The following is a 24,243-nucleotide window of genomic DNA, read 5'->3' as shown; positions in this document are numbered from 1 at the left end:
GCAATATTAAGTTTCGCATATTAATCACAATTTAAAACTGAATACATTACATTGATGGACTTAAGGACGAAGTTAAATAAATACTACTCTGCTGAAGTGAGCACATATATATGAGCATAGTGTTGGCTTTTTAATATGTAATTTGAAAGTTCAATCAAAAGCATTTTATGTACAATCAAAACAATTTCTTTTGCCTAAAATTATTAATAATCATCTTCCAATGTGCATTTGATATTTTAAATTTACGCGCCTGAACTATCGTCGATAATAATATCGAAAACGTAAACCACTGGAAAATTGTTATCGATGACCTGTTACCATCACAAAACTGCTGCTGGTAAGTACGCAGCTCAGCTGTGTAAAGAGCAAGAGCAATAACATTTCCGTTGAATAGCTGCATTTAAATTGATCAAAAAAGAACATTTCGATTCAAGCAGCTTGACTGAATGTGTTTGTAATATAATGCAAAAAAAAAAAAAAAAAGTACAAACTCGACTAATAATTTGTGTAAAATAATTTGTTGTATGCGCCTAGCCGAGACACGTCTTTTGCTACCATTGGCCAAGCTGTTTTTGTGAGCTGCGTACCACACCGAAAGTTAACAGGCTCATACATGTGTTAACATTGCGTTAACAGGCGAATGTTTTTTACATCAGACTGTCTTTTGTCTTTTCTTTGTGAAAATTAGTAGTACTTTAGTTTAATTCGAAATACTAATTAAATACACTAATGTCGGACAACCAGGACAAAGAAGAAACATTGGCCAGTTTCCAGGTAAGGAATGCAACATCGATTAACCATCAGACGCTGCAAACTTCTGTTATTATTTGTGGCCCAAACGAGTGCTGAGTGCGCACATTTCCAATGCGTATGTTGTGTGTGTCTCAATGCGTGTGTGTGTGCAAATGAGGGGTGCTTGTGTGTGTGTGTGTGTGTAGGTGTCTGCGTCTTGGACTTGCAATAATTTTAAATGCAAACAAAACTAAATTGAATCTCAATGTCACAGATCATAACTGGAATAGAGGATGTTGGTGAGGCCTTCTCCCATCTGGAGTCATCCAATTGGGATCTAGTGGTAAGTGCGTCATATAGTATAAAAATGCGTATCAATTTAATTGCGTTGTTTGTTGTCTCGTGTCTTGCATGTTGCAGGAGGCACTCAGCCGTGTCATGCCACACGATGATGCGCCACTGGCCAATCCCATACACACTCCAGAGCCCCCAGCACCAGATCCAGTGGCCGTGGCAGTCGCCTCTGCGCCATCAAATTCCAATGGCTTCAGGTCATTTAATTTCGACGAGCTGCCCGGACCCTCGCAGGGTGCCCGCCTGTTTCCAAGTGAGTAGAGACTAGAATTAGCCACTGTAAATCTATATACACATACATAAATGTATATTATAGCCTCTCAACTGCTGGCCCAGCTGACATCGAGCATCAACTTGGATCCACCCAGGCAGAATAATAACCAAAATATCCTAACATTCAATATACACTTCAACCAACAACTCTATAAAATTTGCATGCAGCCAAACGCAACCATAGGTAAGTGCATGACTAGTCACCAGGTTTACAATGTCAATCCAATTTTCTATCCATCTGCAGAACAATTGAAACGCAAGATCTTTGATGTGACCGATGTGCCACAATGCCGTCAAACTTTACGCGGCTGGCCGCCGTCCAGAGCAAGCGATGCACAAATACCAGAGACCCAGTTAGGCAATTTAGATTTACCACCCGTCAGCGAGCTCATACTTGTTGATATAACCGATGATGGTTTCATGGACACCGAGCAGTAAGCGAGCACAGCCCCACAGCACAGTCAAATTTCAACTGATTTTGATATATTTAACAGAGATGAGGTAACACAGCGGTTGGATAAGATGTACAAACTGCATATTGTGGAAGAGGGCGGCACAGAGGCACGCAGGCTCACACTTAATTTCCCAGGACGCACCACCATTCAAGAACTGAAAACGAATGTTTACTACATTACCAGTATACCAGTTAGGCATCAGGAATGGTCCGGCTGGCCGAGCGGTTGTGATAATGATACCAATTTAGCGGTGTGTTTTGCATTATTATATTATATGATATCATATGCTTATATATAGTATATATAATTATTTACTTTATTTACCTATTAATCACAGCAATCGGGCATTGAGCAAACGCACGATTTTGTAATGCGCAACATTGCGGATCGGACGTCAAATAATTCCAATTTGCTGGCCAACACGTATGAGAAAACAATGAAAAATATTTAGTTAGTGCACATGTATTGAACCTTTTATATTCCTCTACAGGGAAATCGTAACCCTCGACAGCGAGAGTTCAGCTGATGAGTTTGAGGACGCCACAGACTTCAATAATTCGGAATACATATTCTCAGATTCGCCGCCAGTGCAACCGCTCAACAGACATCTAAGTAAGTCCAGGCCAAACCACAGTTAAACAATTATTTAATTTATCTGCTGTTTCTACTGCAGTACCCAACAACACGAACGATGAGACAAGTGGTTCCTCACAATTTGTGGATAATTACAAACAACGTTTCGGCGATCCACATCCCGAGTTTTATGTGGGCAGTTTAGAGAACGCATTGCGATTGGCCTGTCACAAGCCCGCCAAGGAGGTAGTCTAAATGAGCTTTGAACATTTTGAAACTAAATGTAAATTGAATTTGTATTTTAAGCGGAAATTGTTGGCCATCTATTTACATCACGGCGAGAGCATACTCACAAATGTATTCTGTGATCATCTCATGAAGGACGAGGCCATCATACAAACATTCAAAGAGAACTTTGTGCTATATGGCTGGGACATGACGTACGAGAGCAACAAAGATATGTAGGCATACGAGTCGGGAGGATTAGTTGATTGAGATATTAATAGAATTTTGTTCTTACTGCAGGTTTCTGTCCTCGTTGACGGCCTGCATCAATAGCAATGCTTCCCTAACGGCCAGAAATATTAAACTTGACAAGCTGCCCGCCCTAATGCTAGTTGGCAAGAGCCGTCTTATGGGCCGACAAACGTGCGAGGTCTTATCTGTGATTCATGGTAATTTGCTCACCTGAACTAATTGTTAGTAGCAGTATAACAAATTCTTGATCGCAGGCAACATTGGTCTGGGGGATTTGCAATCGCGTCTGATTGAGACAACGGTCATGTATGAGGAGCAGCTGCAGGGCGAGATACGTGAGGAGAATGAGCGGGCTGCACGCGATCAGGTGAAGGCTGAGCAGGATATGGCATATGAGGAGACACTACAAGCGGATATGGCCAAAGAGGCAGCTAAACGCCAAAAGGAGGCCGCACAGGCAGCCGAACGTAAACGCATTGAATCTGAACAGGCCGAAGAAGATGCTAGACGCGAGTCCATAAGATTAGTGGTAAGTAAAACTAACTAATATACGCTATATATATGATGTGCTAATTGCGTAATCCATATGATAGGCTACACAATCGTTACCTCTGGAGCCTGCCGAGCAAGAAGCAAACATTTCCAAAATACGCGTTCGCAAGCCAACTGGAGACTTTTTGGAGCGTCGATTTTTCACGCGGGATACTCTGCAGGTGAGGCTTGCCCTTTGAATTATGTATATATATATATATTATATAAATGTACTCTGCTTCAGGATCTGTTGAACTTTGTAACCGCCAACGGTTTTTTGATCGACGAGTACAAGGTTATTAGCAGTTGGCCGAGACGCGATTTAACATCCATAGACGCTGGTCAAACGCTGGAAACGCTCAAACTATATCCGCAGGAAACGGTTATATTGGAGGAGCGATTTTGATTTTGATTATGCTTATGATATAACTAATTCTGATTCTGTTCGTTTTGAGTTTTTAAGCGTTCGTTTACATTATTGGGTTTAAGTTTTGCATTAATAAGTGAAAAAAATTAGTCTTGTATTTTTATGTTAATTTTAAATAGTGGAAGAAACAAAAACAACAACAGCAAGAAATCAGTTGAGAAAACCTAAAAACAAAAATCAAATGAAATAAGCATATTTAGCATCATCTAGAAGAGCTGCAAATTAAGAGCGAAAGTTTTTTACAACTATAATAATATAAAGTAATAAAAACTCAAAATAAAAGAAGCAGCAATAGTAGCACAAGCTGCAAGTATATGTATGTATGTTGCCCCTCGCGATCCCCCTATCTACCTACACCCCTCACCCACACACCCAAATACACACTCAACATCTCTCTCTAAATAGAGTTAGCGTTAGATAAGCATTGAAGAAAACGCATTTAAGTTGGCTTGTTTTACATTATCAATAATAAATTATATAACATGTACTGAAACGTTACACTTTTTTGCGCTTAATTTACACATAACAACATAAAACGGAAACGAGCTACATATTGTAAAAAAATAATATATGATCAAAAACAATTGAGCATAAAAGCGGAGAGATTGTTAAGCGGTTATCTAATCCTAGCTGGCTGGCTCGGTGCCTGGTTGGCTGATCTACTCGAAGAGCTTTTCAATGGGCGCCAGCACCACAAGCAGAATGAGCACCACGACGAACAGGATAAGCACAACACTGTAGACGCCCAGCAGACCCTTGCGCAGGCCCGCATACTGCAAGAGAAGATTGAGTTGAGATATTTGCTTTAGAGAGATGGAGTTTCGCACTTACCGGCGCATCCATTTTGCGTTCCATGCTCATGCCATTGCGCATGGCGTGCTGATGATGGTGGGTCATGTCGCCCATTTGGAATGTGTTGATGCGTTGGCTCTGCTGGCGGTCCGATGCGATGCCCGATATCTGCCAATGATTCATGCACAAATAGATCTACAAATTAATTGGACGTAGCCACTAGCTCACTCGGGCAGACGATGCATGCGATGAATTAGTATCAAAATGAATGAACATTTAACAACAATCGCTGTACAACGGTCGATGCGAGGGACAAACACACTAAACTCTAGCTATGTATATACAGCTCTTGGGACATGTGATAGAAGGGACCCCAACCTACACTCACACACACGCACACCCACATGCTGGTACTTACGGAGAATATGAGGTGGACGAGCACATGGAAGACCACAAACCCAACCAGTATCCAGTCCATCCATTCAGGCAGCTCCGCCTTGGGCAGCTTTACAGAGAAGAAAATGGCAACAACTGAAACGAAGTTTAGTTATGTTTCATATAGGTTATATATATATGTACTTACTGGCTAGTATGTGTGCTAGATTGCCGCCCAGCCAATGGCCCCAGTTGAAGTAGGGACGCATCTTGTCATTCGGGCCGGGGCGGAAGAGCGCTCCGATGGGCTGTATAAAGCAGAGCAGGACCGTGATCATGCCCGTTATGGAGTGAGCATGCCAGACGGCACGCTTCAGCTCCACCCAGATGAGAATGTAGGCGACCACAGTGAGCGTCCAGGTGGTGACCATGAGCATGCGATGCCAGGCGAACCACTGATCCTTGCCACAGGTCTGGCTGCCCACCCACGTCTGCTTGAAGTAGCGTGCAAAGATGATGCCCAGCGATGTGGTGCCAATCCAGGCGGCGATCATAAAGGCGCCATGCAGACGCACCAGCAGCTGGCTGGAGCCACCCACATCCTGAACGACGGCCAGATTGATGGGACTGCCCGAGGGCAGGCGACCAATATCGTGATAGCCGACGCTGTTCTCCTTCAGGCTGCTGCCCGAGGCGACGAGCATGTGGTAGGCGCCATTTCTCAGATCAAAACTGCGTCCCTGCACCACAGTGAGCGGTTCACGCTGCACCTTGCAATAGATGACGCCATCCACCAGCGATGCATTCAACAGACGCGCCGAGTTCTGAGGCTGCAAGGCAAAGAATTCAAATGTTAAAAGTCAAATACTTCCAGCTGCTGCAGCTGCACCTACCACATTGGCTCGGACGGCGCTGTAGGGACTCGCCGAGGTGTAGGACGAGTACAGATTGATGCGTCCATTCTCGGGCACACATTCCGTGGTCAGATCTTCACCCATCTTGGCATCGTCCGACAGACCGAGCGCCACATAGGCGGCATTGGTGCCTGGAAAGCAAAGGATGCATTCACGATTTTTCTGAGATTGGGTAGCTACTCCACTTACCCTTACCGGAGCGCAGCTCAAACTCATAGATATCGCCACGCACCGTCACCGCCGAGACGGAGGTGCACGATTTGGTGGCCACACAACCGTTGGGAAAGCCAAAGCAATTCTTGCTCTGACCGCAGCCATCGTAGAAGCTATCCTCGCTGGCAGCCACCGCGCTGGGCGCCACGTAGCTGGGCGGCACATAAGGCGAACGCGTGCTGGCATAGTTAAAGTTGTTGTTATTGGGCGCACTGGGCGTGGGTAGTGGTGCAGCTGCCGATACATCACGTCGCACCACCTGCACAGGATTCGAGGGTATGCCCACCCAGAACTGATTGTACGATTGGGCAACTGTGGCGCTGTACAGCGAGAGTGTGTGGGTAGAGAGAAGTTTGTAATTCTTATATGATTTTATTATCAATCAATCAATCAGTCTGTCAAGCAATCAGCAATTCCTATTCCATATACATATAAGTTGAGCGGAGTCTCTAGTATTTCGGTCTCTAGTATTAAGGTAACAATTCGGAGCAAAGCTTATCAATCAGTCAATCATTCAGCTGGTCAGTTAGTCAATCAGTTAGCTAACAGCGGTCCATCGATCACTCAGTCATAAAAACTCGTATTCCAGCATAACCTTATAGTTTATAAGAGATCAAAACAGAGCTAAATTCATCAATCAGATAAGCACTCAGTCAATCATTCAGCTAATCAGGCAGTCAGTCAGTCAGTAAGCTAATAAGTTAGTCCATTAATCACACAGTCATGAAAGCTCCGTTCTCTTATTGAAATCTAGATTGAGCTACACTCCTCAATCAGTCAAGCACTTAGTCAATCATGCAGCTAATCAGTCAGTCAAGCACTTAGTCAATCATGCAGCTAATCAGTCAGTCAATCATGAACAACTATTTTGTAGCATTCACTAATAGCTTTTAAGAAAAGCAGGTCGAGCTACATGCATCAATCAGTAAATAACTCAGTTAATCAATCCCTCAGTCAATCAATCAGTCAATCAAAAACATTAATATAGAAATCAGTTACTCAAAGTCGTTTAATAACATTTACTTCTCACTTATAAAAGCCCCGATTGAGCTACGTTTTTCAATCAGTCAATCAGTCAATCAGTTAGGACTTACAGTCTCATACATCATTATAAGTAATCACACTTACTTGAACACCACTTGGCCGAGGAAGTCGACCGGCGACTGCCAGTCGAGGCTGACTTGGGGCTTGGGTCCGGCATTGCTGTGCGTGGCCGAGTTGTTGACGGAGTTCTCGCAGTTCATTAGCTTGACGGTGCCGTCGCGGCTGGGACTGAACTGGCCGACAATCTGGTAGGGGGGATTACGATTGCGCGCTTGAATCATGAAGCCGCCAAAGCTGAGACCCGCCGGCGCACCGGTCACATCGATGCGCAACGTCTGGCCCTGGCCGACGACCGAGCTGGACGTCTCGACGCTAAAAGGCGAGACGCTATTCTCTGGCAGCACCGAGCCGCCGGCATGGAACGGCAGCATTGTGTCGCACACCGTTTCCGGTGCACCTTGTGGCAAGGCCCACACCGAATGACAGCCGCAGTTTAGCAGCGCGGCAAGCGCAACGAGCAGCCAGCAACGTTTGCGCACCAACAACTCCAACGCCAGCGTGGACAATGACATCTTTAAGCACCTGTCGGTTAGAGTTAGAGTGGAGACCATCATTAGCTTCTCAACTTGGCGAACCGTGTCCCCACCCAAACGACTGTCTTATGTCATCTACTACCCACTGGCTGACTGACAACTAGACAGACCCACAGCCAGACAGCCAGACAGACTCGCTGACTGTTTAATTACCATGGCAAATCATAATTGCATTCCCCGATGCGTGTGCTTATCGTAGCATGTACTCTGAACATACTATATACGACGAGACACATTATGTGCACAGCGAAAAGATGTTTCTTTATCTGAACTATTTGCAAAAAATCTACATAAACGTTTTCCTACTACTTTCGTAATGGCTATTTCTTAAATGAACCTAAGATGAAATGCCCAAGAACCGATAAAATCATGAAAAGTTCAAAAAATATTTAACATATTTTAAATTTAGAAATAATCATTTGTAAGCAAAATTTTTAAATGAATAAAGTTCTTATTTTTACGTAATAAAAATAAAAAATAAGAAAAACTTAAGACAAAAATAATTGAAAAAAAAAAATAAAAAAAATTAAAAAACTAAAAAATTAAAAAAGAGAAAAAACAAGAATATAATTATAATTTATTTTCAATTTTTTCAAAATGACTTTCACTTTCACTTAAATTAGGTAAAACTATTTTAGCTTTAACAAGTCAAATTTTTAGCTACGAAATGCATGATTTGTCGCAGTGTATGAATCATATCAGCGTATGCCACATAAGTTTGATAAGGCGGCGCATGGAGATCGATGTTTGCTGATAATGTCAACTACATAGTCAAGTACTAAGCGAGAGTACATACACACACACACACACACACACACACACACACACACTCATTTGGCATTACCATTTGGCTCTTTGTTTTTAGCCATGCATCGTTGCGTATACGTAATATTTGTCTACGTGGCCTTTACGATAAGCGGCTAAGTAATTAGCTTACAACGCTATCAATTAGCCAATTCGTTTATGGTTTAATTGTGACTAATAGTTTTATTTTCATACTATTATTATTACGTGTTTAGTTAGGCAGCTTTTGTTTCTGCTTGCCGCTCTCGATTCCTGCCGCGCGTGACTCAGAACGTGACTTTTCCCATTGCCGTGACTAAGACTTAAGCTGCTAAAAGCCATCTTACGAAAAGTCTTAAACGCAAATTGGCCATGAATTCAGCTTAATAACCCGACAACAACTTGGAACTTGGCTAAGCTGAGTAAAAAGTAAAAGAGTCTTAACTCTTTTTGCAAAATAATTTGCTTAAATTAATCAAACTTAACGAGTTTTAGCTATAATATTGTTTCATTTCATGCTATAAAAATAATAATTAATTTGTCTTCAAGCTTCAAGTTGACTTTAACCATGTCTAAATTAACAAAAGACAAAGGATTGTCGAATTGTTCAGGTATTTTAAATATGTATACAACTACGTCTTAGTTCGATTATGGATTTAGCTTTAAAAAAGCTAAAGTTCTTTGATGTAGCCAACTTAACAAGCTTTACAATTGATGCAGCCAACTTAACAGACTGCCAAAGGGCCAGATCGTTTAAAAGTAAAAGTTAAACACTTCGAAAAAAAAACTTTAAATTATTATTAATAAATCACAAACCAATTAAAACATTTTATAAATCTTTGGCTATTATTATTTTGCTCTACTCAATAGACTTAGATTTATGGCCTGCTAATTATTCGAATCAGAATATGTCGTAAAAATAGTTATCACAGTTATTCTTGTTATCTGATTTGCATAACAGCATTTTAGCAGGCAGTTAATCTAGCTGTCAAAATGATGACATCTGTGCATACGAAACAGAATCGAAACTGAAGCTTATATTTGTATCTTTAATTATAGAAAATAGATTTCGTAAATTTCATGGCATAAGCATAGCAGAGGCAACGGCTCTTAGCATATATTATGTGAATGGACGAATGTTTTGGTTTTTTCCCCAACTCAGTTGTGATGAGTGTTTCAGGTTTTACAGCACCATGATCGGTGGGAGAGCATGAGCTAAGCATGTTAATTAGTCGCCTACTCATCGGATCTGATGACGTCGTCTCCCCAGCAACTGGCAATGGAGCAAGTTGGAGTCGGGAGAGGGCGGCGGGGGGAGCTTTAAGAACGCGAATTGAACTTGAATTAAATACAAATCGCATGCGCATTAACCTTGAGCTTATATATACATATACAACATATATATGTATATATAGGAGCATTGTATTGAATATACTATAATATATGGTACAAGTTTTCTTAAACAAATGTTTTTGTTATTGTTTTTGCGCTGTTCGGCAAATGCTAATTGAAATGCACGGATTACAGCCACAAAACCGAGACATTCATTGTTTAACGCACATTTAAGGTAATACAAAAATATCAAAATTATTCGAAACGAAATCGCATAATGGGCGTTCACATTGAACTTCAGCTAAACCTTGAAAGCTTAGCCATTTTTATGCTTATGTGCGTAGCATTTATTAACAGATCTATCGCATACTTGGGTAAGTGTAGCATTTACAGAAACTTTTGAATGCCGAACAATTCAACAAATCAAACATGATTGAGTAGAGCCAAGTAAAAGGGCTCTAGTGGGCAGGGGCTGACTTGCAAATACCCGGAACTACAGCTGTTGGACATATTTAATTATTGGATTCAGTTTGAACATTGAGTTATATATAATTAAATATATAGATGAACCATTTAATGATTTTAACAAAGTTCAAAATGGGAGCTGAAGAAAGTGGAAACAATTCATTTACCATATTTTCCGAGTTGAAGTACTTGATTCTGGAAATAGGATAATAGGAGTAGTTATCGCTTATTTGGCTTCAAGCATAAGCACTTTACATAAATAAAAAAAGAACATACGACAGCAATCGAGTTATCCCTTAAACATAACTCAACTCGCCGCAACACAGAGCCACAAGTGTTAACATGTGCGCATGCGCAAGATAAATATGATGCTTCCAAAGACTGGAATTACTTTCCTTGAAATACTTTACTCATTTTAGGAGTATGTGACTTGGATTTAAAATCTTGAATGTAATAAATATGCAGTTGTTTCTCTTCGAATATGATTGACTCAAGTCAAGGAGCTATGTTTAAATATTCCGCTTAGTCTTTCTTGGAAAGAAGAACAAATGAACGGAGCTAGATCAGCTCGGCTGCTTATCCTCAACCCACGCCCGCTACCAAAACTATTTACCCATATTCCACATAATCCTCTTCCTCTCTCTATAACTACATGATCATATCAATATAGATTAGTCATGAAGTTAACTTGTTTATTTTAAGCCAGATGCCAATCAACAATAAATATTTTTTTTGGGATTTGTCAAACATTCTTACGAGTTGTTAGCCCAAAAAATGACTCTAACATCTTTAAGTGGACTGTGTAATTAATGTTATGCGCAAAATCAGATTTATTCTAATTAAGTAACGCAACAAAGTGCATAACAAAGCATAAAGCTAAGCCCTAACTCACGGAGACTAGATGAAAAGTCGTGACCTTGCGCTAAGCCTTGAAAGTTAAGACATTCAATGAAAAGAGATCATTTAATAAACGTGATTTTTCTAGCATGTAGATATTTAAATCACAATCCCTCCAAGTTATTAAATGCATTCACTTCAGACTTTGAGGCCGCGCCATTTCAGTTAAGGTCACAAAGTGAAAACTGCGAAAAAAAATTTCACCTAGCCAAAAATTAATTTATAGCTTTTTGGCATACAATTCTTGGCACAGGTAGGGGTGTGTATATGTGTGTGCGTGTGTGTGTATACCTGGGCATTGGCCTCAAAAAGAGTCCATGATGGAATTCAACTTTTTGTTTTGAACGTGAGACCAAACTGATTAAGCGTTTGCAACTTGCAAGAAAAACAACGAAAAGTAAGAGTGCTGCGAGTCGAGACTGAACGACTAAAAGATACCCTGTGAATGAACATAATGAATAATGAATATAATAAATTATATATATAAAAATTCCTAAATAGATCTGAATATTAACCTATATCTTGCTTAAAATATTTGTTAAAGCTTACTTAACTTCTAGAGGGTATACAGAAATTTAAGCATTAGCAAATTGAAATAATTGTTACAAATAATTGATTATTCATGACAATTGTTTAAGTACTGAGGTCTTCCTAGTCTATTTCTACTCATATTTCTTCCACTCCATCGAGTATACCTAACCCTAACCCGATTACAGGGTATCAAAACGCAACACAATGGCACATAATGTGGGCTTATTATAGCACTTAGCTCTATGCGTGCTATGTTGACATAGGGGCTGCACACATATTGTCTATAGCTGATCCGAAAAGCAAGACATGACAGGCCCATGCCCTTGTTTAAAGCCAGTTTGACGCCAATCACAATTTCGTAGTTGTTCACTGACCTGAGCACTTATGCGGTAAATATACATATATGCACACCTGTATATACCTGAATATAGCTTAGCTTTGCAATTACATTCAGTTGACAGCTGAGCTCTAATTGGTTGCGAAAACATTTGCAATGCGCTGTCTTTCTGTCCGTGTGCCGTGCCAAAGGAAATGTTAAATACTTTTCAGATTTGAGGTTATGCACACTTTTTGAGGTTATATACCCGGCCATTACTTATTACACTTTGAGTCATTGGCAAAGCGCGTGAATGACTAAAAATACATACTTGATTGAGAGACGATAAGTTTTTTTGCCAGCAGAAGGAAATGTTCTGCCAGCTGAAACAATTTTCGACAACTTTAATGACTTGTCTGGCGCTCTACTATCTCTTAGTATCTGGAGGCTTGTTCAGACAAGCGCTCTCTCTCTCTCTCTCTCTCTCTCTCTCTCTCTCTCTCTCTCTCTCTCTCTCTCTCTCTCTCTCTCTCTCTGCCTCTGCCTCTGCCCATTTTGTTTGCAGTAGTCGACTTCAGTAATTTCCAATCAATTTGTTTTGACCCCATGGCCCTACTCCACTGCGAGGCCTGCGCCTAGCCATAACTTTTTTGACCGCTATTCATGGGGTCGCCGTGTTGGCATTGTCCAGCTAGGCAAATGTTGCCCATTGACGCAATCTTGGCTTGGACATCGCGTGCCACAACTTGCAACTAGGTTAAAAGTAAACTTAGTTTAGTTTTATAGTGGGAAAATGGAAATGAAAGCAAGTCTAGTTGAAGGAAATAGGGCAAAGCATGAATAAGATTTGTCGAGTATGGGCATATACAGGTATATACTATCCTTTGTTCATTATTATATTATAAGGTTCTATTAAGTTGGGCAATGACTTGTGATTAATCAACTTATAGCCCAAACATGACAATCGAAATGTCTTTTGTGGGTTGAACAAACTTGATTAGGTGGTTAGGCAACAATGCGTTAAAAAGGAATCTAATAAGCGATAACGATTACCAATTTTAGATAGCGTCTAAATTGTAGGGTAGGCCATGCTAGTTGTATTTAAAAACTAAGTGTGTAATACCCTCACAGTCTATAGTCTATAGGAAATTCTATATCTTAAAATGAACAAGTTTTCTAGTGTAAGCCATCTGATAGTACATAATACGAGAAATGTAATATGATATATAAAATATGATATAAAATGTTATATTTAAGATATTATTATATATTATATCATTTCTTTTTCAGCTCTCATTTTACACATTATTTGACATATTTATAAATGCCTATGAAAGGGTATGGAAACTTTTATGACTTGCTTTAATCAGCTGTAATAGTTCCATAGGTGTTTTTATACGTTGGTTTCATGATTAGTTCTGTGGCACGCGTTATTTTATAAGCACTGCCTCCACATCGATTTAAAGTTTCCTAAGAAAATGTTGAAATAGCCTATAGTTCAGAGAAAAGATCGCTATGCGTGTGGCAATTAGCTAAACTAGGCTGAAAGCCTAACAGGTGTACAATCTTCTACCTATACCTATATGCACATAAGCACATATATATATATATATACATATCTATGTCAGCACGTGCCTGCTAAACTGGCTAAACCGCTAGCGACTATTGGAATTCGATTGCCATTGCAATTAGATGACGTCAGATGCATATGTGGATAGTGGAAGCAGAACGCAAATAAATATGATAAATATAATTAAAGAGGACAGCACAGCATACACACATATGTGTGTAATTTGATTTGTTGGGCAAATAGAGAAACATGTAAATGTTTGTAAATAGAAAGCGACTGTGATTTATCAGCAATTTAGGAATTGTGTAAAGAAACAAAAACAACGACAGCGACGACAAGTGTTGTGAAGTGCGTTATTTCTTTCTCTCTCTCTCTCTCTCTCTCTGTGTGTGTGTGTGTGTGTTGGGGAGTGTGCCAATTGCTAATGGAAAGCGTCACGTTCGCTTCCACTCCTCACTTGCCAGTGCATAGTGCAGATAAACACGTTTACCTTCTGCTTCTTACACGCCCTCGCAATGGCTTTTTTATTACGTTGTCTAGCTTTCTGCGAATTGTGCACTTCATTTTTATTGTTACGCCTTGTTTACATCATCAAACAACAACAGCGCATGCGCGACACTTGACATCAGTTAACGGCAGCTGCAACTGCCATAAGTTTATATTATTGTCTTTTTGCATGCATGAATACATACATTAATACATGTATGCATAAATTAAAAATTGTTTTATTTATAATGTGCTATTGTACTAGAATGCATTTGTCATTGAAGTGAGCTGAGAAAAATCTTTTTGTCAACTGCCGGCCGAAGACCTGCGTTAAACACTCATGCATTCACTCACTACACACACACAAATACAAGCACATTATATATATGTATATAAATATACGCGATTTGCCATTGAAGCAAGCTGAGAAAAAATCTTTGAGACAGCTGCTGGCCCAAGAGCTTTGTTGTTGCGTTGTCGAACACTCAAGCATTCACTCACTCACCACACACACACACACCAACTAAAATATACACATACAGCATCATTGGCTGGCATAACTGCAAACCGGTTACAGTACACATTTACCGTAGCCACCAACAGCATGCGACATAATTGTATAAACATAGATTTGTTGTTAGCAACTTTGTTATTGCCATCTCATATATACATATAAGTATTCATTCATTGTTGTTGTCTGTCTTTTTTCGCGCGAGTCTCTCACACTACGCCAACTGACTTTGGAATTTTGTTTTTTTTTGTAAATTAGCTGAGCCGCGGCATGTCTTCTAAACTTGAAACAAGTTATCGGTTTATAGCACAAATTCCACAATCACTGTTTTGCGTTGGGTGCGGCTTAAAGCTCTTATTTTTCAAGTGTAATTTCACTTTCAAATGAAGTGCAACAGTCGCATTTGCATATTGCATGTATGCTGTCAAATCAAAACACATGCATAATCCCCCTTAACTCCAGTTTTATTAGCTAGAACACGCAGCATGCAGCACTTTTTGCAAACCTACATAACTCAAAACTTGTTTATTAAAGAATAAGCACTAACCAATAATTTATGTTAAGACTTTTTAATAAAATGAAAGCCAAATACACGGCAATAGTGTTTCTTTCCGTGTATTACGCGCACAAGACTGCGCGCCTTGTTTTCAAATCTGCAACTGACAATTAAATGCTCCAATTGGGCAGGTGAATGCTGTGTGTCATTGAGGTGAATTTAGTGCTTGTGGTGAATATATACTACATTATTCCAAATATATCACGCTATCGATGAATGTGGGCCAGTGTTTATCGATAAGCGATGACTTGAAACATCTGATGTGTTTTTTTCTGCACCAATAAAATTTTTTCAATTAGTGCTGTCCGAAAGTAATATTATAAAAATGTGCTATAGGCTATTATTAATAGCGGCACTCATCGCCCTGAGTAACAGCGAAATAGTAATTGGTCAGGAGGAGCTCGTCGATGAGATATCTGGCCACTACACAATCGAGGGCAAAGTGTATGCTCCAGACGAAGGCCCCGGACTTGGTCAGCAGGGTCATGCGGTTGCTTTACCCAGCGGCAATAAATGGCAGGTGGACCTATCCGTAAGCATTAACAACGGCGAATACAAGGGATTCGTGCGAGAAGATGGACAATTCATAATCAGCGGAGTGCCCTCCGGTAGTTATGTGCTGGACATTTATCATCCGGACATATTCTACGAGCCAGTACGCGTTGAAATTAATCCCAAGGGCAAGTTCCGTGCGCGCAAAGTGAACTACATGCAGCCGGCGCAGGTTGTCCAAGTGCCCTACCCACTCAGAATGAAGCCGCTTATGCGATTCAAGTATTTCCAGACTCGCGAGCAATGGAAGGTTTGTGCATTCGATCCGATACACAGATTAAGCAAGCTAAGGCCCTTCTTATTATCTTTAATTCTAGATTACGGACTTCCTCTTCAGCCCTATGGTACTAATGATGGCTCTGCCTTTGTTGCTTATGCTGGTGCTGCCAAAGATGATCAACGACCCAGAGACGAAGAAGGAAATTGAAAATATGCAATTCCCGAAGGTAGGATAATATTTAAATTAATTTTACTAGAAACTAATGTTTTTTTGTTGCAATCATAGATGACAAACGACATGCCAGAGATAAGTGAAATGCTCACATCCTTCCTAGCGGGTAAACAGCCCGAGCCCAAGGAAAAGAAGCCAATCGCAGCAAGCAAACAAACTAAAAAACGCAATTAGTAATTGTGCCGTAAATTAATTTGAATAAGCCTTAAGCAAATAGAGAACACATTCTCAACACAGTCAAATGTCAGAGTAAATAAAGTAAAGTTTTGTAATACTAAGAAATATTTATTTAAGAAAGCCAACTGTGTTCGGTCGTTTGGGTCCCACGCGTTCCTCCTCCGACTTAAGCATCTTCAGAAGCAGACTGTTCAACTGCTCTCCCATGGAGAGACCAAGCTGTATACTATTTAGCATGGTATCCCTATGCATAGAGCCGCCTCCAGTCATGTGTGTTCCAGAGAGGTAAGCTGCAAGCAAAGTCAATATAAATAAAGCGAACGCTAAAGTACAGCCACAGTTTCTACCTTCATTATTACGCATGGATACGGAAACAACCATGCTAACTGTGCTGCAAACTTCCTCTTCAGCTGTTGGATCCACCAGACAATAGTCACCAATTTTGCATACAGTCACAAGCAGCGGCACTGCATCAATGCCAATGCGTGTGCAATCATAGGGGTTATCGGATATAATTAAGTCAGTGATGCCTGCATCCAGCAATCTGGCAGTTACGCGAGGCAGCTTTGTGTTGTAGAGCGCTGCCTTGGCAGCCAGAGAAACAGCATCGTGCAAATTGCCACCACATTCCAAAATCTAGTGATCAAACCATAAATAAAACATATATATATATATATATATATATATATATATATATATATATATATATATATATATATATATATGGTATTCAAACATACCAAAATATCGATGTAAAGCTTCCAACATTGCTGACCGGGTATGAGGCACAAGGTACGATAGTCAAAGGCAAATGGGGATTCGTAAGCGTTTTGCAGGGAAAGTATCAGTTCTTGTGCTAAATCTGAGCCACCGCGACCCTCAAACTCTGGTGTGGCATTCGCAGAGCTTAGAAAAATAAGAGTCTATGAAACAGCTCCTAGCTTAATTAAACAAAAACAATTACCAATCCACAAAAAATTCCAATTTGCCAAACTCAGGTGTCAGTGGATTGGGCACATCAATTTCAGTCTTAACGCCCACCAGAATATCCGTATTAGCCAAACGTAGACGTGCCGACCCGCTTGCATTGCTCACTAGACCAGTCTCCAGATCCATTGGGCGGTAATCGCGGCGCGAACGACCATCGCAGCGGAAATCTTCCTGCAAGCATATATTGCATATATGTCATATCAAACAAGCATACTTTGGTAAAGCTCTTACCTCAACACCATGTAAAATAAACGTTTTCTCTGCCTCGCTCAGCGCAACGTATGCCATTTTCTTTGAAATTGTATTTCAAGTACAATCAAAACAAACTTAACATGTGGATAAGCGATAACGATAACGATAACGATATATTGTATTTTATAATGCATAGCTGTTAATTGTATTCTACAACACTGTGCCGGTTAGATGCTTCGCAACACTTGCCAAAAACAAGCCAGTCATTTTGCTTTGCATCTTACTGCAGGATTTATAAATTAGAAAAGAAGTTCTTTCAGAAGCACCATGGGTCCCGACTTTGACTTCACCGACACACCCGTCAGCACTGGCGTAAGTAATAGCATTATTAAATTTAGCATGTTCTTTAACTATCATTATTGCAGACAACTATTATGGCCGTTGAGTTCGATGGCGGCGTTGTGATCGGTGCGGACTCGCGCACCAGCTCCGGGGCATATGTTGCGAATCGTGTGACCGACAAATTGACTCAAATCTCGGATAAGATATACTGCTGCCGCAGTGGCTCTGCAGCTGATACTCAGGCCATAGCCGACATTGTAGCCTATTCTCTGAACTATCACAGGAATCAGACCAACAAGGAACCGCTTGTCTGGGAGGCGGCATCAGAGTTTCGCAACTTTTGTTACAACTATCGCGACTCCTTGATGGCTGGTATCATTGTTGCCGGCTGGGATGAGGAGCGTGGCGGTCAAGTGTACAGTGTGCCATTGGGTGGCATGTTGACACACGAGGCTTGCACTATTGGAGGCTCAGGCTCCAGTTACATCTACGGATTCGTCAAAGAACACTATCGCCTCGGCATGGAAATGGAAGAGTGCATAGATTTTGTGAAAAAAGGTTTGTGCATTGCATTCCCCATTTCTCTTTTACTCTCAGCTAATTAACAAATTTTCTCTCAGCTGTGCAGCATGCCATCTTCCACGATGGTAGCTCAGGCGGCGTGGTGCGCATTGGAATCATCACAAAGGATGGTATTGAGCGTCGTTTGTTCTTCAACACAGAGTCTGGACAGTCTAAGATTGAGGGCTCACAAAGCTTTTTAGTTTAAATGGAAAGGATTCTAAATTCAGCTCTAATTTACTCTTGTGGAAAATATAATAATTTGGTTTTTCTTTATGTAGATTTTCTATTTTTCATTTGGTTAAATGCGGGTTGAGAGACCATACAAAAGTCAAGTTCTTAAACACTAAATGATAATAAATATGTCGAGAAAGCTTAAAACTAAATAGATTATGCTTATAAGACAAAAATAGCTCCTGTAGTCACAACGCTTTGGTATCACATCCTTAAAATAAATTCAAATACAAATTTTCCAATTATGCTCGAGAATTCAAAGGCTCCCCTTGTTCGGTAGGCATATAGGTGGTTTCCATGGATTTTGATGTGTGATGCTTCTGCTTTCTGTAGCGATAATAGATCTCTGGCGTCCACACAACCACGACCAGAAGCAGCACCACGCTTTGCGCATACAAACAAATGACGTAGGACTTGGAATAATCGCGTACCCAGCCAAGCAGCTGACCAACAATTATTACTATTATTCCCTTTGCTATCATGCTGAGTCCTAGGCCGCCAGCTAGTTTCTCGGAGCGACAATATGCCGATATAGTCAAATTGTTGTTGATCACGGTGGCCGACTTGGTCATGCCCACTTGCACAGACATGGCGATAATAAGCGGCAAGCTGGTCGTCTGAACCAGCAGAAGGCGTGCAACCAGTAAGCCTACTATGCCCAGCAAAAATACCACACGATATGGTATTCTCAGTCTATCAGTGATGCAGGGCAAGAGCAGGCGGAAGACGATATCGGCACCAGCTACTACCGACATGCATGTAGCTACCGATTTGCTGTCAAAGCCGGCGGTGTGCTTTAGGAAATTGGGGAAGACGAGTGTAAAGTTGATTGTAGCTGTGTAAACCAGAGCCATGCCCACAATAATGCTCCAGAACACAATATCCTTAAGCAGTTCCAAGTCCATGGCCTGTGCCAAACGATGGCCCATTTTGCTGCACATTGAGCTATCCTCTTTCAATTCCGCTGGCTTCAGTGCGTTATTAGTCTGTGCCGGCAGCACGATGATTGCCTGCAAATCTTTGCTTTGCTTCTTGTCTTCCTTATCCGCTATTAGTGTCAGATGCTTGTGGTTGTTGTGACTAACTAATGGATTCAGTGGCCGTAGAAAAATAGCACCAAGCAGCTGTAAATTTAAAGATAAATGCTATTAGCCACGAGTTAATATATATTATAAGGAATATTTATACTAACCCCAGTCAGCGAGAGAGCAGCCATAGCAAGTACAGCACTGCGGAAGCCATAATTCTCTAGGAAATATCGCACCATGTGAGGAATGAAGACTTGACCCACGCCAGCGCCCGCTAAGGAGACGCCTACGGCACGTCCTCGCTTGCTGCTGAAGTACGAGTTTATGGCCATGAAAGTGGATGGTGATATCAATCCCAAGCCAAAGCCGACAAAGAAACTGTAGCCCACTATAAAATGCCAACTCTCTGTGGCAAAGGAGCACAAAGTCAAGCCAATGGATACCAATAGGCACCCAGTGGCAGCCACATTCCTTGGCTTAAAGCTCTTAATGGCCGGCCCAATGAACAAGCCAGAAAAGTTTAAAGCCAAACTGTTGAGATTTGTTATGAGTGCAGCCGTAAAGGTGTCCTCATGCATGCGCAACTGACCCTCAAACAGTAGTCCAAAGACCGACAGTATAGACTGGTTGGTCATCTGAAAGAGCGAACGAGTAAGACAATTGGCCAATTTAGGAAAAGTACATAAACTTACATTAATGACAGCCACAGCGGCAACCACTACCCAGCCCCAGCCGCCATCCGGTACAGTGCGTCCAGCTTGTACGTCCATTTCGGCAAATTTGCAAATCTGCTAATGAAGAGCTGATCCGAACACTTGATCTAGAGCTGAAGCTGAAGCTGAAATAAAGTACAAGATAAGAACAGTAACGGTAAGTAACGCTATTTTAGACAATTTGTTTATTATATTTAATTAGCTTATCAGTGGTATACAGCGTGATATCAAATCGCTTTATCGCCCAATAACTTGTAAAGCTCAAATTCTGTCAACAACAACTATGTCTGGGCAAAGGGTTTAAATTAAAACGCATAAAAAATAACAAATTTCCGACAAACAAAAACAAAGCGAGAATACTTACGCTCAAGTATGTGCCTAATCAAATACAAACAGCGTATGCATGTTGTATCCATTGTGCGTTTTGCTTGCAACACGTTTGAAACGCTTTAAGCTTTAAGCGCCACAATCAAACAAAAATAAAACTTAAATTGTTTAAATTAATTCAAAGTCAAGTCGCGAAGTGCGACGCCAAAGTAACAGAGTTGCCAGCTACTTCAAATTAAATAGAATGGCCGCACTTGCAGTAAGTTGGCAGCACGCTTTTTGTCACAGACAGCTGTTCGCTTGATGCCCGCTGTCGCATTTTTTAACTGAATAAATTATTAAAACGTAGCTTTGGTATAATGTGTCTTCTGTGCACACAGTGCACGGATAATGCCACTGGCATTATCCCATTAAGTTCACAGGAAGCTGAGCTACTTGACGTTAAAGCAATCGTAGAAAAACACTTTTGGCTGCGGGTAGGAAATGCTAGAAAACACAATAAGAAAATTCTGTGAATTTAAATGTTTGTTCGATTTTCAGATTGGAGACGCCAGTGGACATATTTGCGGTGCTTGCTGGAGCGAGTTGCATGCATTCCATAATTTCTATTTACGTGTAGAACAAGCGCACAAGGCGCTACTCGAAATTACAAACTTATCAATAGTTAAACAGACGGAGGAAACCGGGGCACAGGAAACCGTTTCCATGGAATTGCAGGTGGCAAAGGATGTGGTTAAGACGGAGACAGGGCTAGGCGACAGTGTGGCGGCTGCTGTTAAGCGTCGGCGTGGTCGTCCACGCAAACAGCTAGCAGGCGGGGAAGCAACAGGTATCGATAGCAACGAATTTAAAACCGTGTTGGAGCAGATCAATCTAAACGAAATTAAAATCGAATTCCCTGAGGCTGACTTAAGCATAGCTGATGTGCTCGAAGACCAGGAGGAGCAAAGTATATCCGATTTTCTGCAACAAAGTGAAGATGAAAGCGCAGCAGATGCTGCTGCCATCGTCAAGCCAAAACAAAAAAAACCTCGAAAGACCAAAAAACGTCGCTGCCTAACCAAACTGAAAACTAGCGGCGTACATAATGTAAAGAAATCACAAGAGTTCAATGAATACATCAGGGAGCACTACAAGATCTATTGTCCATTTTGTAATGTACCAATGGAGGACTTCTCTGAGATGCTGTCGCACTCACGTAAGGAGCACAATCAGCGCGGCTATGCGATGTGCTGCAATCGCAAGTTTTTGAAGCGAGGCGTGCTCGTCGATCACCTGCGGCGACATCAGGATCCGGATCTGTTCAAATGTCAGATATGCCATCGTGTGATGGGCCAGCGTCGCAGTCTGGAGCTGCATATGCGCATGCACGAGATCAAGCAACATGGACGGCTCTACCAGTGCGAGCATTGCTCGAAGAGCTTCTACAGCTCCGTCGTGTGCGAGCGCCACAAACTAACCCACATTCCCAAGGAACAGTGGCAAGCAACGTGCACCAACTGCAGCAAAACGTAGGCACTACTTTAGTCTTGTTCAATTTGTGATCTGCTAATGAAGCTTTCATCTTTTGCAGATTTCCCAACGAGTACCTGATGCAGCAGCATGTGAAGCTGGTGCATTTGCGAAAGTTTGACAAGATTTGCGACGTGTGTGGCAAGTCGATTAGAGGTAGGGAGGCTTTAGTTCGTCACATGGAGGAGCATGCCGGTGCGCCGCAAAAGATTATCAAGTGTCATCTGTGTGAATCGACGCTAACAACCAAATACGGATTGGCCCGTCACATTAAGATGATGCATACAGCAGAGAATTTGCAGCCGATGCAGTGCGAAGTGTGCCTCAAAGTGTCCCCCACCCTGCAAGCGCATCAGCACCACCTCAAGTACACTCACAATACGGCACGTACTCACGAGTGTCCGATGTGCGAGAAAGCATTTAAACGCCCCAACGAATTACGCGTGAGTTTCACAACTGCTTTCAATTATGAATGGGGCTTGTAATCGGAAACTGTTTTGTTATAGGAGCACATGACAACGCACACGGGTGAGGTGTTGTACACCTGCCCGCATTGTCCGAAGACCTTCAATTCGAATGCCAATATGCACGCACATCGCAAGAAAATGCATTTCAAGGAATGGCAGGAGTATCATCGTCAGCATCAATCTCGCTATCGTCGATCGGATACGATAATCTCTGTGAGCGTGAGGAAGACAACGGAGAATGCAGAAGCGGCTGTGGCAGTGGCAGAAGCAGGTGCAGCTGCAGCTGTTGAGGTTGAGGCAGAGGTGGAGGCAGCCACGCGAACAGCAGGAACGGAAGTACTATCACTTATGTCAGTGGACAACGTCTTGGAGTGTTGAGATTGCGTGTGCCCTGTGACATAATTGTACTTTGCGTTTATTTTGATTTCGGCGTAATCAGTGTATAAAGCTTGAACAACAATTTGTAGCTTGTTTTAATTGAAAAGCGTTTAATGGAAAAGCCAAGGCATGGAACTGGTTTCAACCGGTTGCCCGGCTACCGCATCCCAATCGACTAGCGCAACAGAGTCGGCGTTATCAGCCGCATTAAGGTCGAATCTGGTTACGTTGCTTACATATAGCATTATGGTTCAGTATTCGGAGCAAATAAATTAATATGATTATTATTTTCTGATGGACTGGACTTCTGATTCCAAGACAATCGTATCTCTGTGTGTCTGTGGGAAACCGGTTCGAGTCGGTTCTAAAGTGGATCCCGAAGCCTTATCACCGGATTGGCATTCTATGTATATATGAATATAGTTCAAAGGTACCACAACCAGCAACGTGTGTTTGTTTTTTTGTTCTAATTGCGAGCAGCTTCTTTAATCTGTGCCAATGGTTCACAAAGCGTGACAAGCGGGATTTTAGTATGCATTTTTGTTGTTGCCTGTTTTTTTAAATTATTTTGAATTCTGGTAAAATCATGTTAATCAGTGGAATATTTTCTGGGGTCAGACATGTGGCCGACAATTCTTAAGCAAAAGGTGATTTCTCCTGATCTGTTATTGTCACGTTGAAGTTAATTTTATTAAATTTCGACAAAAAAACATGCTACTCTAGATGTAACTTAATACGCAGCTGTTAATGTAGACATGATTCACATACATTACAGCTATACATACCGGAATTCCCTCTATAGATGATCCACCATATATGTAAACATATATAAAAAGAGCTGCTTTGCTTTTATCCTTTTTATTTTACACTTTATACACAATTTTATTGTCTGCAAATTTCTTAGCTTTGTTTACTTTTTGTATCCCTTAAATAGCACTTTGTAGCTTGACGAGCTAAAGATGTTTGGTCTTGCCGGCTGTTGGGCTGCACTCTTTATAGGCGGCGGCAGCGATTCATCAAGCAGCGCAATGATTATTTACAAAATATGAGTACTACTTTTGAACATCAATGATTTGGCGCCAATAGATCGTTGGTGTATTATGTTAACTCATTCATAGC

General features: G+C 41.3%; 7 protein-coding genes across 11 annotated transcripts; 4 read left to right on the top strand and 3 right to left on the bottom strand.

Moving 5' to 3' along the window:
* The first annotated feature begins 215 nt into the window (after positions 1-215).
* LOC111594016 (FAS-associated factor 1) lies at positions 216-4,315 on the top strand. The gene is made up of 15 exons (XM_023307115.2): positions 216-337; positions 535-774; positions 1,007-1,075; positions 1,153-1,339; positions 1,403-1,543; positions 1,604-1,793; positions 1,854-2,064; positions 2,152-2,237; positions 2,305-2,426; positions 2,488-2,633; positions 2,694-2,848; positions 2,913-3,061; positions 3,119-3,393; positions 3,458-3,577; positions 3,640-4,315. The coding sequence occupies exons 2-15, from the start codon at positions 730-732 to the stop codon at positions 3,799-3,801; spliced, it is 2,058 nt and encodes a 685-aa protein (XP_023162883.1). The 5' UTR covers positions 216-337; positions 535-729; the 3' UTR covers positions 3,802-4,315.
* Positions 4,316-4,362: 47 nt separating this feature from the next.
* On the bottom strand, positions 4,363-15,298 carry LOC111594017 (putative ferric-chelate reductase 1 homolog). 4 transcript variants are annotated; one of them, XM_023307119.2, is made up of 8 exons: positions 15,192-15,298; positions 7,245-7,742; positions 6,093-6,436; positions 5,883-6,034; positions 5,198-5,819; positions 5,033-5,145; positions 4,654-4,809; positions 4,363-4,595 (listed from the first exon to the last, which is right to left on the bottom strand). In XM_023307119.2, exons 2-8 carry the CDS (start codon positions 7,730-7,732, stop codon positions 4,482-4,484), a joined length of 1,989 nt encoding a protein of 662 aa, XP_023162887.2. In that variant the 5' UTR covers positions 7,733-7,742; positions 15,192-15,298; the 3' UTR covers positions 4,363-4,481. The 4 variants fall into 4 exon arrangements, with proteins under 4 accessions (XP_023162887.2, XP_023162884.2, XP_030081297.1 ...); XM_023307116.2 differs by lacking the exon at positions 15,192-15,298 and having other exon boundaries at positions 7,245-8,109; XM_030225437.1 differs by lacking the exon at positions 15,192-15,298 and having other exon boundaries at positions 6,099-6,436; positions 7,245-8,109.
* A 227-nt stretch (positions 15,299-15,525) lies between these two features.
* Positions 15,526-16,471, top strand: LOC111594011 (ER membrane protein complex subunit 7 homolog). The gene is made up of 3 exons (XM_023307108.2): positions 15,526-16,002; positions 16,070-16,198; positions 16,258-16,471. Exons 1-3 carry the CDS (start codon positions 15,526-15,528, stop codon positions 16,375-16,377), a joined length of 726 nt encoding a protein of 241 aa, XP_023162876.1. The 3' UTR covers positions 16,378-16,471.
* LOC111594010 (exosome complex exonuclease RRP42) lies at positions 16,384-17,734 on the bottom strand. Its single transcript, XM_023307107.2, has 5 exons — positions 17,602-17,734; positions 17,345-17,541; positions 17,121-17,286; positions 16,728-17,016; positions 16,384-16,670 (listed from the first exon to the last, which is right to left on the bottom strand). Exons 1-5 carry the CDS (start codon positions 17,656-17,658, stop codon positions 16,489-16,491), a joined length of 891 nt encoding a protein of 296 aa, XP_023162875.1. The 5' UTR covers positions 17,659-17,734; the 3' UTR covers positions 16,384-16,488.
* A 52-nt stretch (positions 17,735-17,786) lies between these two features.
* LOC111594012 (proteasome subunit beta type-6) lies at positions 17,787-18,741 on the top strand. The gene is made up of 3 exons (XM_023307110.2): positions 17,787-17,934; positions 17,988-18,462; positions 18,525-18,741. Exons 1-3 carry the CDS (start codon positions 17,890-17,892, stop codon positions 18,671-18,673), a joined length of 669 nt encoding a protein of 222 aa, XP_023162878.1. The 5' UTR covers positions 17,787-17,889; the 3' UTR covers positions 18,674-18,741.
* Positions 18,742-18,865: 124 nt separating this feature from the next.
* LOC111594008 (monocarboxylate transporter 13) lies at positions 18,866-24,232 on the bottom strand. Of its 2 annotated transcripts, none has more exons than XM_023307106.1 (4): positions 23,910-24,232; positions 20,420-20,565; positions 19,892-20,362; positions 18,866-19,823 (listed from the first exon to the last, which is right to left on the bottom strand). In XM_023307106.1, the coding sequence occupies exons 2-4, from the start codon at positions 20,495-20,497 to the stop codon at positions 18,942-18,944; spliced, it is 1,431 nt and encodes a 476-aa protein (XP_023162874.1). In that variant the 5' UTR covers positions 20,498-20,565; positions 23,910-24,232; the 3' UTR covers positions 18,866-18,941. The 2 variants fall into 2 exon arrangements, with proteins under 2 accessions (XP_023162874.1, XP_023162873.1); XM_023307105.1 differs by lacking the exon at positions 23,910-24,232 and adding an exon at positions 20,805-21,002.
* Positions 21,055-23,222, top strand: LOC111594007 (transcription factor grauzone). The gene is made up of 4 exons (XM_023307104.2): positions 21,055-21,243; positions 21,308-22,278; positions 22,341-22,722; positions 22,786-23,222. The coding sequence occupies exons 1-4, from the start codon at positions 21,127-21,129 to the stop codon at positions 23,122-23,124; spliced, it is 1,809 nt and encodes a 602-aa protein (XP_023162872.2). The 5' UTR covers positions 21,055-21,126; the 3' UTR covers positions 23,125-23,222.
* Positions 24,233-24,243: the final 11 nt, after the last annotated feature.

The sequence above is a fragment of the Drosophila hydei genome, unplaced genomic scaffold (genome assembly GCF_003285905.1).
Source record: "Drosophila hydei strain 15085-1641.00,03,60 unplaced genomic scaffold, DhydRS2 tig00008134-arrow-pilon, whole genome shotgun sequence".
Lineage (NCBI taxonomy): Eukaryota > Metazoa > Arthropoda > Insecta > Diptera > Drosophilidae > Drosophila > Drosophila hydei.
This window is presented reverse-complemented; position numbering and strand designations above follow the sequence as displayed.

Bases quoted from the DNA above. Each gene is read 5' to 3' on its own strand.
- LOC111594010 (XM_023307107.2), bottom strand. From the start codon at position 17,658: ATGGCATACGTTGCGCTGAGCGAGGCAGAGAAAACGTTTATTTTACAT. The intron at 17,287-17,344 runs GTAATTGTTTTT...TATTTTTCTAAG, and splicing joins TTGGAATTTTTTGTGGATTG to CTCTGCGAATGCCACACCAG. The intron at 17,017-17,120 runs GTATGTTTGAAT...TTTGATCACTAG, and splicing joins AGCTTTACATCGATATTTTG to ATTTTGGAATGTGGTGGCAA.
- LOC111594016 (XM_023307115.2), top strand. From the start codon at position 730: ATGTCGGACAACCAGGACAAAGAAGAAACATTGGCCAGTTTCCAG. The intron at 1,340-1,402 runs GTGAGTAGAGAC...TGTATATTATAG, and splicing joins GGGTGCCCGCCTGTTTCCAA to CCTCTCAACTGCTGGCCCAG. The intron at 3,578-3,639 runs GTGAGGCTTGCC...ACTCTGCTTCAG, and splicing joins TCACGCGGGATACTCTGCAG to GATCTGTTGAACTTTGTAAC.
- LOC111594012 (XM_023307110.2), top strand. From the start codon at position 17,890: ATGGGTCCCGACTTTGACTTCACCGACACACCCGTCAGCACTGGC. The intron at 17,935-17,987 runs GTAAGTAATAGC...TCATTATTGCAG, and splicing joins ACACACCCGTCAGCACTGGC to ACAACTATTATGGCCGTTGA. The intron at 18,463-18,524 runs GTTTGTGCATTG...ATTTTCTCTCAG, and splicing joins CATAGATTTTGTGAAAAAAG to CTGTGCAGCATGCCATCTTC.
- LOC111594011 (XM_023307108.2), top strand. From the start codon at position 15,526: ATGTGCTATAGGCTATTATTAATAGCGGCACTCATCGCCCTGAGTAAC. The intron at 16,003-16,069 runs GTTTGTGCATTC...CTTTAATTCTAG, and splicing joins AGACTCGCGAGCAATGGAAG to ATTACGGACTTCCTCTTCAG. The intron at 16,199-16,257 runs GTAGGATAATAT...TTGCAATCATAG, and splicing joins AAAATATGCAATTCCCGAAG to ATGACAAACGACATGCCAGA.
- LOC111594008 (XM_023307106.1), bottom strand. From the start codon at position 20,497: ATGGACGTACAAGCTGGACGCACTGTACCGGATGGCGGCTGGGGCTGG. The intron at 20,363-20,419 runs GTAAGTTTATGT...TCGCTCTTTCAG, and splicing joins CCGCTGTGGCTGTCATTAAT to ATGACCAACCAGTCTATACT. The intron at 19,824-19,891 runs GTTAGTATAAAT...TTAAATTTACAG, and splicing joins CTGCTCTCTCGCTGACTGGG to CTGCTTGGTGCTATTTTTCT.
- LOC111594017 (XM_023307116.2), bottom strand. From the start codon at position 7,774: ATGATGGTCTCCACTCTAACTCTAACCGACAGGTGCTTAAAGATGTCA. The intron at 5,146-5,197 runs GTAAGTACATAT...ACTTCGTTTCAG, and splicing joins TCTAGCACACATACTAGCCA to TTGTTGCCATTTTCTTCTCT. The intron at 4,810-5,032 runs GTAAGTACCAGC...ATTAATTTGTAG, and splicing joins TCGTCCACCTCATATTCTCC to ATCTATTTGTGCATGAATCA.
- LOC111594007 (XM_023307104.2), top strand. From the start codon at position 21,127: ATGTGTCTTCTGTGCACACAGTGCACGGATAATGCCACTGGCATTATC. The intron at 21,244-21,307 runs GTAGGAAATGCT...TTCGATTTTCAG, and splicing joins AAAAACACTTTTGGCTGCGG to ATTGGAGACGCCAGTGGACA. The intron at 22,723-22,785 runs GTGAGTTTCACA...GTTTTGTTATAG, and splicing joins AACGCCCCAACGAATTACGC to GAGCACATGACAACGCACAC.